The sequence below is a fragment of the Portunus trituberculatus genome, chromosome 37 (assembly GCF_017591435.1).
Source record: "Portunus trituberculatus isolate SZX2019 chromosome 37, ASM1759143v1, whole genome shotgun sequence".
Taxonomy (NCBI): Eukaryota; Metazoa; Arthropoda; class Malacostraca; order Decapoda; family Portunidae; genus Portunus; species Portunus trituberculatus.
This window is the reverse complement of record NC_059291.1, coordinates 26652456-26672871: the sequence shown is the minus strand read 5'-3', so window position 1 is coordinate 26672871 and position 20416 is coordinate 26652456. Positions and strand designations below refer to the sequence as shown.

General features: G+C 39.0%; 1 protein-coding gene across 1 annotated transcript in view; it reads left to right on the top strand.

Moving 5' to 3' along the window:
* Positions 1–20416, top strand: part of LOC123514169 (protein mono-ADP-ribosyltransferase PARP3-like) — a 37286-nt gene that overhangs the window by 11504 nt on the left and 5366 nt on the right. The window contains exons 4-11 of the mRNA XM_045271818.1: positions 6951–7101; positions 7402–7536; positions 7749–7902; positions 8851–9018; positions 9385–9482; positions 9590–9760; positions 10889–10978; positions 11338–11418. Of these exons, the coding sequence (XP_045127753.1) occupies positions 6951–7101; positions 7402–7536; positions 7749–7902; positions 8851–9018; positions 9385–9482; positions 9590–9760; positions 10889–10978; positions 11338–11418 (1048 nt within the window). The remainder of the gene's footprint in view (positions 1–6950; positions 7102–7401; positions 7537–7748; positions 7903–8850; positions 9019–9384; positions 9483–9589; positions 9761–10888; positions 10979–11337; positions 11419–20416) is intronic.

The following is a 20416-nucleotide window of genomic DNA, read 5'->3' as shown; positions in this document are numbered from 1 at the left end:
ACTAATCCATCTTTCTCTTCCATTAGGGAACACGCCCACACATTTGACCACCCTTTCACCTCAGAAGACTTTAGGGTAATGCACAAGCCTAAGAACCAATTAGATAGACTAATACTTGAAGCACTTCTGATAAAACACAACAAACCAGAACTCAACTCACAGATAGGTTCGGACAAATTAATGATTTTATAATTTAGGCCTAACCCTTCTCCCTCTGATTTTTCGTCTGCTACGTTTTCATCTCGTTGCATTAGTTCTCTCGCCTGTCCACTTAAGTCAACAGGTATATTTTAGTCGTTTCTATTTTTATATTTGTAAGTTGTTTTATAATTTTAGTTTTAATTTGTATTCTTAATGATCTTAGTTCTCATTTTGTATTCTTAATTGTCATGCAATATTTTAAAGCAAATTTTTATTAATGACACCTCTTAATGTTTACTAAATATGTGTACTCCTTGTAGCTTGAAAATGCCCATTGAAGAGGGCGAAAAGTCGTGGAATAAATGTTACTGACAAGTACTGGATTTTCCACTGGCTTCCCTGCTTTCCTTGATATTAAACAAGACGAACTTCTTTGTATATATATATATATATATATATATATATATATATATATATATATATATATATATATATATATATATATATATATATATCGCATACGTCGACTGTCTCGTGATCACTTCTGCCCTTGGTGTAGGACTACCCCTGAGGCCATGGAACATTTCCTGCTTCATTGCCCACGCCTCCTCTCTCAACATACTGCATTACGCTCCCGGCTCTCCGCCCTGGCCATCACAACACTCGACCTGCCCTCCCTCCTGGCGGCCTCAGGCATCCACCCCTCCTGGCAACCTGCTGTCCTTAGCCTTACTTGTACCTTCTTGAGGAAGACCGGCCAGCTACCAAGCCTGTGATACCCTCACAGGACTACTCCTGGGCTCATAAGGATTCAAAAGAGGCCACGAAAATCTATGGATCCTTATGAGCCCTGGGGTAGTCCTGTGTGGGTATCACAGGCATGGTAGCTGGCCGGTCTTCCTCAAGAAGGCACAAATAAGGCGAAGGATGGGTTCCCAGGAGGGGTGGACGCCTGAGGCTGCCAGGAGGGAGGGTAGGTTGAGTGTTGTGATGGCCAGGGCGGAGAGCCAGGAGCGTAATGCAGTATGTTGAGAGAGGAGGCGTGGGCATTGAAGCAGGAAATGTTCCATGGACTCAGGGGTAGTCCTACACCAAGGGTAGAAGTGGTCACGAGACCGACGTAGGCGATGCAAGTGAGCACTGAGCGTGGTGTGGCCCAGGCGGAGGTGGGCAATGGTTGACGTGCCTTGGGCTCCTTACCGTGACTGACTGACTGTTTGAATCTTGTAACGGCGCTCATACTCCCTCGTTGATAGATCCTCCACCATCCCTCACCCCCTTACTACCTGCAACCCGTGTGCCATCTGTTGAAAGCAAGGTTCCCTAATCAATTCCTCCATCCTGCCCATTGAACCCGTATATCCTCCCTAGAATCCTTGGTTGGTACCAAGGAATATACAGAGAGGAAGTTGTGGTGTGTGTTAAAGTTTGGGGGACAGCGACGGTGCTGCCATCTTTTAGAAGCGAGTACTTTCATATAAAACGTTTTCAGGAGTAAACTTAAGAAGATTTCTCCCATTCTACCTCCCCATCCCTTATTTTGTCCTGCATTCTCTCGTGGTTATGAACTTATAAGGCAAATAAAACATGTTTGTTTATATATATATATATATATATATATATATATATATATATATATATATATATATATATATATATATATATATATATATATCTGTTTTCTGCCCGCCTCGCCTGGGCCACACCATACTCCTCACTTGCATCGTCTGTCTCGTGACCCCTTCTGCCCTTGGTGTAGGACTACCCCTGATGCCATGGAACATTTCCTGCTTCAATGCCCACCTTCCACTCTCAACATACTGCATTACACTCTCGGCTCTCCGCCCTGGCCATCATAACACTGGACATGCCCACCCACCCTCCTGGCGGCCTCAGGTGTCCACCCCTCCTGGCAACCTGCTGTCCTTCGCCTTACTTGTGCCTTCTTGAGGAGGACCAGCCAACTACCACGCCTGTGACTACCCCAGGGCTCATAATGATCCATAGATCTTCATGGCCTCTTTTGGATCCTTATGAGCTTTGGGATAGTCCTGTGTGATTATCACAGGCGTGGTAGCTAGCCGGCCTTGCTCAAGAAGGCAGAAGTAGGGCGAAGGACAGCAGGCTGCCAGGAGGGGTGGACGCCTGAGGCCACCAGGAGGGTGGGCAGGTTGAGTGTTGTGATGGCCAGGTCGGAGAGTCGGGAACATAGTGCAGTATGTTGAGTGAAAGCATGGGCATTGAAGCAAGAAATGTTCCATGGCCTCAGGGGTAGTCCTACACCAAGGGCAGAAGGGGTCACGAGACAGATGTAGGCAGTGCAAGTGGGCACTGAGCATGGTGTGGCCCAGGTGGAGGCGGCGATGGTTGATGTGCCTTGCGCTCCATCCCATGACTGACTGATAGGGACGGGTGGGTACCCGGGTAGCTACCCGAGTAGTAGAGTACTGAGTATCGAGACGGGTACCCGGGACAAACGAAGGTTGTCGGGTAATTTTCACGGGTATTTCTTATAATATTATTAGGCACCCATTCTGGTGTAGAGAGTACAGATGTGAGTGATTACGGTGAAAATATTTAATGTCTAGACACTTAGAGTATGGATAATGTTTACCGATGTGCGATCATTAATAAAATGTGGAGATAATGATTAAAAATATATCGTTCATGCTGTACTGCTTAGTGAGTATCTAGATGGGTACCCGGGTAAAACATATCGGGTATTGCCCACCGGTAAGCAGTCTTGTTTTGGAGTACACAATGAGTACCAAAGTCTTATTATTAATAAAATATGATGATAACGATGAATATATATATATATATATATATATATATATATATATATATATATATATATATATATATATATATATATATATATATATATATATATATATATATATATATATATATATATATATATATATATATATATATATATATATATATATATATATATATATATATATATATATATATATATATATATATATATATATATATATATATATATATATATATATATATATATATATATATATATATATATATATATATATATATATATATATATATATATATATATATATATATATATATATATATATATATATATATATATATATATATATATATATATATATATATATATATATATATATATATATATATATATATATATATATATATATATATATATATATATATATATATATATATATGCGTGTGTGTATATATGTCGTGTGTGTGTATGTCTGGTTTATAATCTTGGTAATCGTCTCGACATTAATCCCGGGAGCCGGGATCACTGTGCATTTTCATGGTTACCAGGCAGCTACCCAGGTAGCGCGTTGGTACTACTCACTCACCATGCGTCCCTGGACCACCGCGCGCTGGCGGGTAAGCGTGCCTGATGGATACCGGGTAGCTATCCGGGTAGTGGAACCAGGTAGCGCGAGTAGTCTGAGACGGGTACCCGTACCCGCGATTACCTGAAAAGCCGTACTCTGCCCATCCCTACTGACTGACTGTTTGAATCTTGTAACGGCGCTCATCCTCCCCCGCTGATGGACCCCCCCATCCCTCATCCCCTTACTACCGGTGACCCGCGTGCCATCTGTTAGAAGCTAAGCTCCCTAATCAATTCCTCCAGCTTGCTCATTGAACCTGTATATCCTTATACTGTAGAATCCTTGGTTGGTACCAAGGAAGATACAGAGAGGAAGTTCTGGTATGGGTTAAAGTTTGGAGGACAGTGACGGTGCTGCCATCTGTTAGAAGTGAGTACTTTCATAGAAAACGTTTTCAGGACTAACTTAAGAAGATTTCTGCCATGCTTCCTCCCCACCCTCTATTTTTCCCTGCATTCTCTCGTGGTTATGAACTTATAAAGCAAATAAAACATTTATATATATATATATATATATATATATATATATATATATATATATATATATATATATATATATATATATATATATATATATACATACATATACATGCGTTTTCTGCCTGCCTCCGCCTGGGCCACACCATAGTCCTAACTTGCACCGCTTACGTTTGTGTCGTGACCCCTTCTGCTCTTGGTGTAGGACTACCCCTGATGCCATGGAACATTTTCTGCTTCAGTGCCCACGCGTCCACTCTCAACATACTGCACTATGCTCCCGGCTCTCCGCCCTGGCCATCATAACACTGGACATGCCCAGTCACCCTCCTGGCAACCTGCTGTCCTTCGCCTTACTTGCGCCTTTTTGAGGAAGACCGGCCAGCTACACGCCTGAGATATCCACACAGGACTACCCCAGGGCTCATAAGGATCCAAAAGAGGCCACAAAGATCTGTGGATCCTTATGAGCCCTGGGGTAGTCCTGTGTGGGTATCACAGGCATGGTAGCTGGCCGGTCTTCCTCAAGAAGGCACAAGTAAGGCGAAGACAGCAGGTTGCCAGGAGGGTGGGCAGGTCGAGTGTTGTGATGGCCAGAGTGGAGAGTGCAGTATGGAGTGGAAGCGTGGGCATTGAAGCAGGAAATGTTCCATGGCCTCAGGGGTAGTCCTACACCAAGGGCAGAAGGGGTTATGAGACAGACATAGGTGGTGCAAGTGAACACTGAGCATAGTGTGGCCTAGGCGGAAGCGGACGATGGCTGATGTGCCTTGCGCTCCTTTCCGTGACTGACTGACTGTTTGAATCTTGTAACGACTCTCATACTCCCTCACTGATGGACCACCCCATCCCTCACCCCCTTACTACCTGCGACCCGCCTGCTATCTGTTAGAAGCTTATCTCCCTCCAGCCTGCCCATTGAACCCATATATCCTTATAATATAGAATCCTTGGTTGGTACATAGAAAACACATGCGGAAACATGTGCTCTGGATTTAGTGTTCTTTCATCAAATAGTTAACCAGAGGGCTGAGATCCATTAATGCTGGGCCACACTATAGCAAAATATTAATTCCTCTCTATATCATGGGTTGGATTTTTCTTTATACATTCTTGAGTTAATTCCTACACAGTTTGGTGAAATTTTATTTAAAGCTTTTGCATCTTTTGGGTCAACTTTTAACCTTTGTGTTTTACTTACACATGTTTTATTTTCCTCTTTGTCCTTATTCTATTTTGGTTATATCTTTATGATGCAATTTGTTATATAAAAAGGGGGGGAAATGGAGAAGTCTTCCACCACATGGATTGTTTTTGTTTATTGTTTTTTCAGTGGTGTATGATAGCAATTTTAGTAATTAGCCAGTGGCCTATAGGCACTGAAAAAATTCTATGAAAACCATTAATTTTTGTTTATGTAAATTATTAAATAGCAAATATGATTCACATTATTTTCTCTGAATACCAATATTATGTTAAACAACAATACTCTACTATGGAACCCCTATACAAGAGGGAAGGACATAATTGATGTTCCCTATAAATCAATACATTTTTCAATAACTGATTTGAGGATGCCAGGATTACTCTAATATTTGTGAAAGCAGCATCTTTATTCATTACTGCATTGGTTTTACATCAACATTGTGTATATCACTGGTAGTACTTGGTACTAATACTCTACCAATAAATACATGAATCACCCTGAATGTTCATATTCTTGATAATTTTGGTTTCTCACATCAAATGACTATAATTTACTACATATGATAAAAAATAATAACTGGAAAAGCGACTACAGCAAGTAAACAGATTCTACAAATGAAAAATAAGCCCAGTAATGTAAACAATCAGTGGAAGGAGGAGGCAGCAAATACCTGGCAAAATGATAATTACTCCCAGTGAGTTCCAATAGCACTGGTTCAGGGGAAGCTGTGAACTTGCCATTAAAGCCAGCTAGCTGGTACCTCACTGAACATTTCTCTTTGTGTCTCACAACACAAGGAGGCAGTCACAGTCTGCCCTCTAAAGACAACTGTCTCTCTTTACACACAAAACTACATGCATCTAACTACACATACATTCTTCATGCAAAATTTTAAGTTGAAAAAAGATATACTATATAAAAAGATGACTCTTTTACCATCCTTGGAGTCCCTTTTTAACTATTATCTATCTAACCTGCTTGGGAATTTGCACCCCAGTAGGCTTTCTTTATCAATTTTTTTGTTGCCCTTGGCAGGTCTCCCATATTAAAAAAAAAAAAAAAAAAAACTACTTGAATAAGTAATCCATGAATAATGAAGTAAGAGTTGATGTATGTTCTCACTTGTGTTGGAGCATTTTAAAAGAAATATTTTCCTCTAGAAACAATTATGTATAGCAAAGTTATTCAGGCTGAAATGGATTCAGTACTGCAGAGATGGTGTGCTGAAGGTTGTAATTATCAATTATGTATCTGCTGCCACAGCCACACACAAGCCAGCCCTGTGCAGTAAGCGAATCAATACACAAATGAATAAATGTATACAAGTAAGTTTTACACTCATACAATCAATTACTGTACATATTTCTCTTATGAAGTACATATGTTTAATTTTGAAATGCTTCACTTCAATACTACTGAGAAATATATTTTCATGTGTTCTGGTTCTCGTGATCTTTCTTCATTCTACAAATGTTAGTTTTTTCTTCCTCGTTGCTTTATTCTATTAAATATGATTTTTTTTTTAATGTTTTCAGGCCAAAGTGCTAGTTGTAAACTCTCTAAAAAGCTACTGAAGTTAGTTTTTTCCTCCTCGTTACTTTATTCCATTAAATATGATTTTGTTTTTTTAATGTTTTTAGGCCAAAGTGCTAGTTGTAAACTCTCTAGAACGCTGACTATTGTTAACTGATAGATGTTCCAATTTATTTCCCTTAGTGAAGAAGAGGTGCCAGAAAAGCTTCAGCGGGAGGACAGTGCTACCACTCAGCTGAGGAATGCCATCAATGAAACAAAGGCTACTGCCTCCAAGGAAAAGAAAAAAGGGAACTTCAAGGCTGATGGTGTGTTATTGCTAGAGTTCCCAAAGGTAACATTTTACATTCTTCTGTGTATTTTTAGTATAAATAGCATCTAAAGAGAAATTAAGAAATAGTGAAATGTTCTCTCACTTTCATACCACATTTTCCATTTTAATATCAGTATGCTGTCATCATCAGCTCTTGCAGGGCTAAAGCTCTGTTTCTTGACTGCATTACCAAAGTAAACTGGCATTATGTGTCCCACCCACACAAAGCCACTTCATTTAGTTATTTGACAATTGAGGAGGGAGGAACTGGAGCACATTTGATTTATTGTCTTTGATATTGTAAATGCTATAATTTTGCAGGCTGCCATCTATGAAGACTATACCTGCATGCTAAACCAAACCAATATTGGGCACAACAATAACAAGTTTTACATTATTCAAGTCACTGAGAACAAAAAGAATAGCTTCACTTGCTTCACACGTTGGGGACGAGTGGTGAGTAGAAAGAACCTACTGGCTCCCTCACATAACCTGCTGAATCTGAGATATTTACTGATGCATGTACTTGTCTCTCACATCATGGAACATGCCTGGCAAAACAGAAAATGTTTTTTGAATATATATGTGAAGAGGTTTGATTTATTAATGTTTTACATTTTGGTGTGCTACATAGGGTATTATTTTTCATACATATTACTCTATCTCAGGGAGAAGAAGGACAGCACAACTTAGATAATCATAAAGATGTGGAGCAGGCAATAAAGGCATTTAAGAAGAAATTTAAGGATAAAACAAAAAATGATTGGGACAAAAGAGACAATTTCACTGCTCATCCAGGAAAGTACACCATGATTGATATTGGTGAGTGTGTGTCACAGTGATAAGTAAGTGAAGACTTGATTGTGTAAAGGTGATGCAAGCAAAATCCTCAGGATCAACAATCAGGATAGGACAAGAAATAAAGGGCTCAAGTTTGATAAAGTAGATTGGTACATGAATGGAATAGACTCAGCAATCAGATTGTTAATGCAGAATAATTAGGTTGTATTAAAAGAGGATTAGACAGATACATGGATGAGGGAACAGGTGGAAACAGGTAAGCATATTGCATAAAGGATCTCTTGCATTTAGACCTGATGGCTTATTTTCTTGTACAAGTATATTCCTTTATTTCTTTTCGTTCCTATGTTCAAGTTTGTCTCTTGAAATTTAAGTAATTAGTCTCAAGGATATGCTGGGACTCCCTGTGTTGTATGGATGGAGATTGAATTGTTCAGTCCCTTATGTTAGATGTTGCCTGAGAATGAAAGCAGAACGCTCTACTGAATATGACATGAAATGTTTGTATATTTGTATGACTATTTACATCATCTCTGTAATTAATGGCCCTTGGTAGGTGTTTCTATGTTGGTTTCTTGTAAGGAATGGCTAAGAATAATAAGAATAATGATGAACATGAGCAAAAGTAAAGGACCAATAAGAATTTCACTTCCTTGAGTCCAAACAGGTATGGTTGGTTTGTTGGTATTGGGATAGACAATCACACAATGATCTTATATCTCATAAGCACAAAACAAACCAGAGACTACAAAAGGACAATGAACCTGCACAAAGTCAGCTCATGAGTATAACAGGCATAACATTTATTTTCATGGGTGTTATGTATGGTTATGTATGGAGGGATATTACTAGACACCTCAGTGTTTAATGTAACAAAAGAGAGATAATTTAACTTTAGGGATTGACAACTTTTTGCTCCTTCTCTTATTTCTCATACATATTCTTATGTTCTTACTGTTTGTTTTTCAGAGGAGGATGATGAAGAGGAAGAAGCTGATGCAGTAGATGGAGGAAAGCAATTGGCTAAGAAATCAGCATTCTCTGGAGATTGTTCTCTTAACTACAGGACTCAGTTGATGATCATGATAATATTTTCAGAAGACATGTTCACCAAACAAATGTCAATTATGAATTTAGGTAAAGTTCACACTATGTTTGTGAGAAATGGAATGAAAGACATGAATATCCCAATGAGAAATTAACAACCAAAGAGGCAAAAAGTGGCCTTAAGTAACTCCACTGAGATGCTGTTTATTATTCAGGACAGCTTAAGGAAATGGTACAAGTGACAAATATGGAATGGTGCAATATGAAAAGTATTTATCAAGTTGTATGTATGAATGTTCTTAAATTTCTGGGTTAGTAAAGTTACTATATCTACTTAGTTAAGGAGAAATAGATTTTGTAATTTGGCACTTTCTAACAATTTTTTATGCTTTGTGCTAGTAGTTACTGAATGAAAAGTTAGAGATATGATGTAATACTGACTAATGCATCCAACAGACATCAAGAAGATGCCACTAGGGAAGCTGAGCAAAGTGCAGATTGCCAAGGGACTCGAGGTGCTGCTGGATATTGAAGCAGCAATAAAAAACAATGAGGTATTTCTAAAAATCTTTACTGCTGGAGGTTTTGATTGATGGTCACTTACAAGACTTTTCAATTAATCAGAGAATCACTTGTTAGTTCTGTGGATCATGTTTTCCAGCCCCGGCATGTACTCATGGACTTGTCATCAAAGTTTTACACACACTGTCCTCATGACTTTGGCCGAATGGTGCCGCCAGTTCTGGATACAGATTCCATCATTCAGCAGAAGAAGGAAGTCATGATGACCCTTGGTGACATTGAATTGACACAGTCCCTTCAGAAAGACAAGGTATGTTGTAGGTTAGTCCATCGTGAATGCTGATATAAGTAAAGTAATCAGTGATCAAGAGAGATAGGTAGTAAAAGGATAGATGTAAGATTCAATAAAAAAATAGTTTGAAGTAATGGATAATTTCAAGTATCTGGGATCATCAGTTAGAGTGAATGGAAGAGTTAAGACAGAGGTGAAGTGTAGAGTGGAATCAGCAAAAAAAAAAAAAAAAAAACGATGGCCTAAGAAAGATCTTTAAATGTCAGACATTGGGTATGAGTGTAAAGAAATGTTATATGAGAGAATAGTAGTGTCCACTTGTGCTGTACAGTAATGGGATGTAGTACTGGTTGAGAAGAAATTGTTAAATGTAATGGAAAAGAAGTGTTTGAAGAGTATGAGGGGAATAATATGGAGGGGCAGAACAAAATATAAGGAAGTAACAATAACTGGTTATTTGGGAAAGTTGGCTGGATGCTCAGTATAGGATGTTTAGATGCATTGGGCATGAGGAGAGAATGAAAGACATAAAATTACAAAAGAAAGTAATGAAATCAGATGTATTCATTGGAAAGTTAAGAGGAAGGATTTACTTCAAATGGATGAAGTATATGATAACACTGAATCGAAAAGGAATGACTGCAGCAAGCAAGAGTGATATTGCATGATAGAGGGAATTGGAGAGCAGCAGTGATAAGCGGATAAAAATGACATTCTTGTCAATGATTGGGAAGAGATGTAGGTGCACTTGGCTGTGCCCATTGGTGCATGGAGCCCAAGTAAGGTGTGGGGGCACTTCATAGTAAGCACCTTGTATTTACTAAGGTCTTAGGATTGATGTAGGTGCAGGGTAGGGAATCATTTCATTATGAAGGGGTAGGGATAAATCAGTATAAGAATGTATGTGGCCAGATGTGTTATGCCTAAGCTTCTTGGTTGTAATATGATAGTCCACAAGACTATCCCTTTCCACTAAGGGGTGATGTGAACATGAGTGTGCAGCGCTCTCAAGACTATCTCTTTCCACTAAGGGGTGTTGTGTACATGAGTGTGCAGCGCTCTCTCTAGGCTGCCCCAGATAGAATTGGTATAAAGCTGGATAGATAGAAAGTGTATGGAATTTTAGTCGCTGTTTTTCTTTTTCAGGTAGAGAAAGACATCCATCCTCTACTTGAAAAATACCAGATGCTTGACTGTGCATTGGAGCTTCTCAGTAAAAACAGTGCAGAATTCAAGGTAAATTTTGTTGTTCTGTTACATGAAATGTTTGTCTTGCTTAAGATGGAATTTCAGGCCCATAAGGTGAAACAGATGCCATCAAGAAGTTAGCAAAGATAATCTTCCTTTAGGAGTGTAAGCAAGCACTTTGGATGTGTTTTACCTTTTAGCAATTTATTGTACAGGAGGTGTGAAGGTAGCATGTCAAAGTTCATTTCAAATGTATTGTTATGTACAGTGATGGAGAAGTTAATATATGAAAAATAAGATGATGGTGTTAGAAAAGAAAGCATTAAAGAATTGATTCAGCTTAAAATTAGTGGAAAAAAAAAAACCTTGTACCATGTTTCATAACTTAAGACATGGATTTCTTGCAGTTACTTGACCAGTACTCTAAGGCCTGCAAAAATACTAGGAAAGGACCTCTCTTGGATATTTGGCGAATTGACCGACACACACACACACACACACACACACACACACACGGGACATCGTCGATGGCGGAGGTGGTCGCTGAGCTCCAGAGCAATCATCTATAATTCTACAGTTACCTAAGAGTAACCAAGGTGGGAAAGGAGCTGGTAATGTTTGTCCCGTCTCCATATAGTCATGTTAACTGTTGATTAGCAAAATAATGTCCAGTGAAGGTAAATATAAACTGTAGCCTGCGTTTGAGCCATCAGCTGGTTTGTTTACGTCTGCGCAACATGGCGGCCGTGAACTCGAAAGAGGAATCAGACTTCACAGGGTTTCAAGGAATAATGGAGAAGAGCACTTATGTGAAGAAAATTCTGGAGTTAGAAGGTAAAATTGAAAACTGTTTGAAAAGTATGAGGGCCTGGAAACGAGTTATGACAATGTAAAAAGAGACTGTGCCGATATGAAGAAGGAAAATGCAGCACTGAAAGAGGAAGTTAAGCTAATTAAAGTGAATTGCGAAAATGTGGAGAATCTCTAGGAAAAGTGATGGAGAAGCAGGCTGAATGGAAAAAAAGTCAGGAAGTGGAAAGAAAGGAGGTAAATTACAAAGTTGCAAGTCTGGAAAAGGAAATCAAAGAGTCAGGGGAGAAAACTTTGGGCCTTGCTGAAATTATAGATCAACAGATCATAGAAGAGAAGATAGCTGAGAAAGTGGTGAAGGTTATTAAGTCAAATGAGACATTGGTGAGGGAAACTGTAGACAAAAAGAGATGTGTGGTGATATTTGGTGTGGAGGAGGATAAGACACCGAGTAAAATGGAGAGAGAGAAAACATAAAAAGGTGATAAATAATATCATTAATGTGGTGCAAGAGGAGGAAAAGACCTAGTACAAGAAATAGAGGACTTCCATAGAATTGGAAAGTTCACAAGAGAAGGTATGAGGCCAATAAGAATCAAACTTAAGTCACAAAAGGATGTAGATGAATTGGTGGAGAAGTCATGGAGGCTAGCCCAGCAGGAAACAACAAGGAAGATTTGGTTGAGAAGAGATCTCGGTGAAAAGGAAAGAGAAATGTTAAATGAGTTGAGAAAGGAGGCTTTGAAAAAAATGAAGAGAGGACAGAAGAAGAGAAGAAAGAGTTTTTCTGGAGAATCTTGGATATGAGACTGAGGAAGTGGTTCATAACCCAGAAAAGTACAGCAAGAAAGGACTAAAGAAACTTACATATGAGCGAAATGTAATGTATTCCAACATAAATGGAGTGATATCGGGATTTTAGAACTCAACGATTACTTGAGGGACAAGAACCCAGATATTGTGGGTCTTACTGAAACAAAACTGAGAGAGGGAGAAGACCTGATGAAGGTTGGAGAAGGGAAATATAACGTTTGGAAAAGAAATAGAGTAGGTAAGATGGGAGGAGGAGTGATGTTGCTGGTTAAAAAAGATATAAAGGTGGATCAAGTGAAAAAGGTATGGGAAAGGCAGAAGTGCTAAAGATCAGAGCAGAAACTAATGAAGGAAAAAAGAGGCACTACATAGTGGTGTACGTACCACCTAAGACAAATGCATGGTCAGTACAGGAATATGAAGAAATGATAAGTGATACAGGAACATGTCTGGAAGAAATGTTGGGTGGCTGTGAACGAACTATAATGATGGGAGATTTTAATTGTAAAGAGGTGTGTTGGGAGGACTGGTCAATGGAAGGATCAGAGACAACATGGGGAAATACACTATTGACACTGGCAATGGAAAATGTGTTAACTCAGTGGGTCAAAGAAGATACTAGGTTTGGAGGAGAGGGAGCATCGTCAAGACTGGACTTGGTCTTTAGTACAGAGCCAATGGTCATTGAGGAGATGAGGGTGGAGTGCCCTTTAGCAAAGAGTGATCATGCAGTTTTGGAGTTCAAGGTGATAGACGAAGAGAAATCTAGAAGAAATGAAGAATATAAAGTGGGAAGATGGAATTATGCCAAGACAGATTTTGGAAACCTAAAGAAATTCTTTCAAGAGACAAATTGATGAAATTCAAGAGTGCTAAGGAGCAAATGAAAAGTGGAAGGAATTTATAAAAATATACAAAGAAGGTGAGAAAAATTTGTACCAATAAGACAACATAGAGAAGTTGGAAAGCAGGACTGGTTTAACGATAGATGTGAAAAGGCTAGAACAAGAAAAGAGGATGCATGGAAGAGGTGGAGAAGGAAAAGACGGATTAAGCAGTGGAAAGTTACAAAAGAGCAAGAAATGAATATGTGTTGATTAGAAGAGAAGAAAGAAAGAAACAAGAAAAGGATATAATTGATAAATGTAAAGACCAACCAAGGCTTTTTTACAGACATGTGAACAACAACATCAAAAATAGAGAAAGTATTGAAAGTTTAGAAGTAAATGGAGTATACAGTGAAGATCCCAGGAAATGGCAGAGGCTATGAATGGATGCTTTCGGAAGGTATTCACAAAGGAGACTGCTTTTGACAAACCACTGGTAATGGAACAGAAAGGGATTATGAAGGAGTTTCAAGTAACGGTGGAGGAGATCAAGAACATGATGGGGAGTTTAGAAGTGAGAAAAGCTGTGGGACCTGATGGGGTATCAGGATGGATTTTAAGAGAATGCAGGAGCAATTGGCAGAAAAAGTTTGTGAAGTAATTGATGCCTCATTAAGGGAAGGCGTAGTGCCCCAAGACTGGAAAAGAGCTAACATTGTCCCAATCTATAAATCAGGTAACAAGAGAGACCCATTGAACTATAGACCAGTGTCACTTACAAGTGTGGTAGCTAAGATGTGTGAGAGGGTGGTGAAGACTAGATGGACAGACTTCTTGGAGAAAATGACATACTTTGTGAGTGTCAATTTGGTTTTAGGAAAGGGCGTTCATGCACGACAAACCTGATATGTTACTATTCGAGGGTGATAGATGTAATACAGGAAAGAGATGGTTGGGCTGATGGAATATATCTGGATTTAAAAAAGGCCTTTGATAAGGTACCACACCAGAGACTGATCTGGAAACTTGAAATGGTAGGAGGAGTGCATGGCAGTTTACTAAAATGGATGGAAGACTTTTGGTAGGAAGAGAAATGAGAACAATAATTAAGGACAGACCATCAGAATGGGGATTGGTGGAGAGTGGAGTTCCACAGGGATCAGTGTTGGCACCAGTAATGTTCGCAGTCTACATAAATGACATGGTGGATGGGGTGTCCAGTTATGTGAGCCTATTTGCAGACGATGCAAAATTGTTACGAAAAGTGAGATGTGACAAAGATTGCGAACTACTCCAGGAAGACTTGGACAGAATATGGAAATGGAGCTGTACATGGCAAATGGAGTTCAACACGACAAAATGCAAGAAAATAGAGTTTGGCAAGAGTGAAAGAAGAATCAGGAGTATGTACAAGATAGGAAATGAAGACATAAAACCAGTCATGAAGAAAAGACCTTGGGGTGACAATTACCAATGACCTATCGCCAGAGAGACATATAAACAAAATAATTGGAGAAGTATTGAACTTATTGAGGAACATAAGAGTGGCGTTCAGATATCTAGATGAAGAAATGATGAAGAAAATAATTACTGCAATGATAAGACCGAGGCTTGAATATGCAACAATACAGTGGGCTCCGAACTTAAAGAAACACATAAGGAAACTAGAGAAAGTACAGAGGGCTGCAACGAAAATGGTGCCTGACTTAAGAGATTTGACTTATGAAGACAGACTGAAAAGAATGCAACTTCCAACCCTGGAAAACAGAAGAGAAAGGGGAGACCTGATAGCAATATACAGAGTGATGATTGGCATGGAAAAATGGATAGGGAAGATCTGTGTATGTGGAATGGAAGAATGTCGAGAGGGCATGGGAAAAACTAAAATGGCCACTTATAGGAGAGATGTGAAAAATATAGCTTCCTCATAGAAGGGTGGAAGCATGGAATAGTTTAGACGTGGAAGTGGTCAACGCAAGGAATATTCATGATTTTAAGAAAAGCTGGACATTAATAGATATGGAGACGGGACAACACGAGCATAGCTCTTTTCCGTATGTTACAATTAGGTAAATACAATTAGGTAAATACACACACACACACACACAAGAGAGACTGTCTATATGAAAGAGATTAAAGTAACCAAACTTGAAATAAAAAAAGTTGATGACGGAATTGGATGAGGAAAAGGCAATGGGACCGGATGAAGTCTCAGGCAGAATACTGAAAGAATGTAGGGAAGAACTAGCAAGTCCAATATACAACATCATAAAATGCTCAATAGAAAATGGAACAGTGCCAGTGGAGTGGAAAAGAGCTGAGGTGGTTCCCATATATAAGAGCGGAAGGAAGGAAGAACCTTTAAATTACAGACCGGTATCACTAACTAGTGTAATATGCAAGATGTGTGAAAAGTAATAAAGAAACAATGGATCGAGTTTCTTGAAGACAACAAAATATTATCAAATAGCCAATTTGGTTTTAGAAAAGGTCGGTCATGTGTGACAAATTTATTGAGTTTCTATTCTAGAATAGTTGATAAAGTACAAGAGAGAGAGGATGGGTTGACTGTATTTATTTAGATCTAAAAAAGGCTTTTGATAAAGTGCCACATGAAAGATTACTATGGAAGTTAGAGGAGAAGGGTGGCTTAAAAGGAAGCACATTGAGATGGATGAAGAATTACTTAAGGGGGAGAGAAATAAGGACGATAGTTAAAGATATGAAGTCCAAGTGGAGAACAGTAGACAGCGGAGTGCCACAGGGTCAGTATTGGCACCAATACTTTTCCTCATATATATAAATGACATGCCAGAGGGAGTGAACAGCTACATAAATCTGTTTATGGACGATGCGAAACTGTGCAGAGTCATTAAACAAAAAGAGGATTGTGAAATACTACAGGAAGACTTAAACAAGATCTGGAAATGGAGCAAAAAATGGGAGATGGAATTCAATGTGGACAAAAGCCATGTCATGGAAATGGGAAAAAGTGAAAGACGACCAGTGGGAATCTATAAGATGGGAGATGGAGTAGAACTAGAAAAAGTAAAAAAGGAAAAGGACTTGGGAGTGACAATGGAAGAAAATAATCAACCAGTTAGCCATATTGATAGAATTTTCAGAGAGACATATAATTTGCTAAGGAATATTGGAGTAGCATTTCACTGTATGGACAAGGAAATGATGAAGAAATTGATAAGTACTAAAATAAGACCTAGATTGGAATATGCAGGAGTTGTGTGGACTCCTCATAAAAAGAAACACATAAGAAAATTAGAGAGACTACAAAAAATGGCTACAAGAATGGTTCCAGAATTTAAAGGGATGGCATATGAGGAGAGACTAAAGGCAATGGATCTACCAACCTTGGAGCAGAGAAGAGAGAGGGGATCTGATACAAGTTTATAAATTGATTAACGGAATGGATGAAGTGGATAATGAGAAACTGATCCTGAGAGAAGAATATGACTTTAGAAGCACAAGATCGCATAGTAAGAAACTAAGGAAGGGACAATGTCTGAGAGATGTTAAAAAATATAGTTTCCGCAAAGATGTGTTGAGACTTGGAACAGTTTGAGTGAGGAAGTGGTATCAGCAAAGAGTGTACATAGTTTTAAAGAAAAATTGGATAAGTGTAGATATGGAGACGGGACCACATGAGCATAAAGCCTAGGCCCTGTAAAACTACAACTAGGTAAATACAACTAGGTAAATACACACACACACACACACACACACACACACACACACGGGACATGTGATGGCGGATGGTCGCTGAGCTCCAGAGCAATCATCTAATTCTACAGTTACCATTGCCTAAGAGTAACCAAGGTGGGAAAGGAGCTGGTAATGTTTGTCCCGTCTCCATATAGTCATGTTAACTGTTGATTAGCAAAATAATGTCCAGGGAAGGTGAATATAAACTGTAGCCTGCGTTTGAGCCATCAGCTGGTTTGTTTACATCTGCGCAACATGGCGGCCGTGAACTCGAAAGATGAATCAGACTTCACAGGATTTCAAGGAATAATGGAGAAGAGCGCTTATGTGAAGAAAATTCTGGAGTTGGAAGGTAAAATTGAAAACTGTTTGAAAAGTATGGGGGCCTGGAAACGAGTTATGACAATGTAATGAAGGAGTGTGCCGATATAAAGAAGGAAAATGAAGTACTGAAAGAGGAAGTTAAGCTAATTAAAGTGAATTGCGAAAAATGTGGAGAATCTCTAGGAAAAGTGATGGAGAAGCAGGCTGAATGGAAAAAAGTCAGGAAGTGGAAAGAAAGGAGGTAAATTACAAAGTTGCAAGTCTGGAAAAGGAAATCAAAGAGTCTGGGGAGAAAACTTTGGGCCTTGCTGAAATTATAGATCAACAGATCATAGAAGAGAAGATTGCTGAGAAAGTGGTGAAGGTTATTAAGTCAAATGAGACATTGGTGAGGGAAACTGTAGACAAAAAGAGATGTGTGGTGATATTTGGTGTGGAGGAGGATAAGACACCGAGTAAAATGGAGAGAAAAACATAAAAAAGGTGATAAATAATATCATTAATGTGGTGCAGGAGGAGGAAAAGACCTAGTACAAGAAATAGAGGACTTCCATAGAATTGGAAAGTTCACAAGAGAAGGTATGAGGCCAATAAGAATCAAACTTAAGTCACAAAAGGATGTAGATGAATTGGTGGAGAAGTCATGGAGGCTAGCCCAGCAGGAAACAACAAGGAAGATTTGGTTGAGAAGAGATCTCGGTGAAAAGGAAAGAGAAATGTTAAATGAGTTGAGAAAGGAGGCTTTGAAAAAATGAAGAGAGGACAGAAGAGGAGAAGAAAGAGTTTTTCTGGAGAATCTTGGATATGAGACTGAGGAAGTGGTTCATAACCCAGAAAAGTACAGCAAGAAAGGACTAAAGAAACTTACGTATGAGCGGAATGTAATGTATTCCAACATAAATGGAGTGATATCGGGATTTTAGAACTCAACGATTACTTGAGGGACAAGAACCCAGATATTGTGGGTCTTACTGAAACAAAACTGAGAGAGGAGAAGACCTGATGATGGTTGGAGAAGGAAATATAATGTTTGGAAAAGAAATAGAGTAGGTAAGATGGGAGGAGGAGTGATGTTGCTGGTTAAAAAGATATAAAGGTGGATCAAGTGAAAGAAGGTATGGGAAAGGCAGAAGTGCTAAAGATCAGAGCAGAAACTAATGAAGGAAAAAGAGGCACTACATAGTGGTGTACGTACCACCTAAGACAAATGCATGGTCAGTACAGGAATATGAAGAAATGATAAGTGATACAGGAACATGTCTGGAAGAAATGTTGGGTGGCTGTGAACGAACTATAATGATGGGAGATTTTAATTGTAAAGAGGTGTGTTGGGAGGACTGGTCAATGGAAGGATCAGAGACAACATGGGAAATACACTATTGACACTGGCAATGGAAAATGTGTTAACTCAGTGGGTCAAAGAAGATACTAGGTTTGGAGGAGAGGAGCATCGTCAAGACTGGACTTGGTCTTTAGTACAGAGCCAATGGTCATTGAGGAGATGAGGGTGGAGTGCCCTTTAGCAAAGAGTGATCATGCAGTTTTGGAGTTCAAGGTGATAGATGAAGAGAAATCTAGAAGAAATGAAGAATATAAAGTGGAAGATGGAATTATGCCAAGACAGATTTTGGAAACCTAAAGAAATTCTTTCAAGAGACAAATTGGATGAAATTCAAGAGTGCTAAGGAGCAAATGAAAAGTGGAAGGAATTTATAAAAATATACAAAGAAGGTGAGAAAAATTTGTACCAATAAGACAACATAGAGAAGTTGGAAAGCAGGACTGGTTTAACGATAGATGTGAAAAGGCTAGAACAAGAAAAGAGGATGCATGGAAGAGGTGGAGAAGGAAAAGACGGATTAAGCAGTGGGAAAGTTACAAAAGAGCAAGAAATGAATATGTGTTGATTAGAAGAGAAGAAAGAAAGAAACAAGAAAAGGATATAATTGATAAATGTAAAGACCAACCAAGGCTTTTTACAGACATGTGAACAACAACATCAAAAATAGAGAAAGTATTGAAAGTTTAGAAGTAAATGGAGTATGCAGTGAAGATCCCAGGAAATGGCAGAGGCTATGAATGGATGCTTTCGGAAGGTATTCACAAAGGAGACTGCTTTTGACAAACCACTGGTAATGGAACAGAAAGGGATTATGAAGGAGTTTCAAGTAACTGTGGAGGAGATCAAGAATATGATGGGGAGTTTAGAAGTGAGAAAAGCTGTGGGACCTGATGGGGTATCAGGATGGATTTTAAGAGAATGCAGGAGCAACTGGCAGAAAAAGTTTGTGAAGTAATTGATGCCTCATTAAGGGAAGGTGTAGTGCCCCAAGACTGGAAAAGAGCTAACATTGTCCCAATCTATAAATCAGGTAACAAGAGAGACCCATTGAACTATAGACCAGTGTCACTTACAAGTGTGGTAGCTAAGATGTGTGAGAGGGTGGTGAAGAATAGATGGACAGACTTCTTGGAGAAAATGACATACTTTGTGAGTGTCAATTTGGTTTTAGAAAAGGGCGTTCATGCACGACAAACCTGATATGTTACTATTCGAGGGTGATAGATGTAATACAGGAAAGAGATGGTTGGGCTGATGGAATATATCTGGATTTAAAAAAGGCCTTTGATAAGGTACCACACCGGAGACTGATCTGGAAACTTGAAATGGTAGGAGGAGTGCATGGCAGTTTACTAAAATGGATGGAAGACTTTTGGTAGGAAGAGAAATGAGAACAATAATTAAGGACAGACCATCAGAATGGGGCTTGGTGGAGAGTGGAGTTCCACAGGGATCAGTGTTGGCACCAGTAATGTTCGCGGTCTACATAAATGACATGGTGGATGGGGTGTCCAGTTATGTGAGCCTATTTGCAGACGATGCAAAATTGTTAAGAAAAGTGAGATGTGACAAAGATTGCGAACTACTCCAGGAAGACTTGGACAGAATATGGAAATGGAGCTGTACATGGCAAATGGAGTTCAACACGAC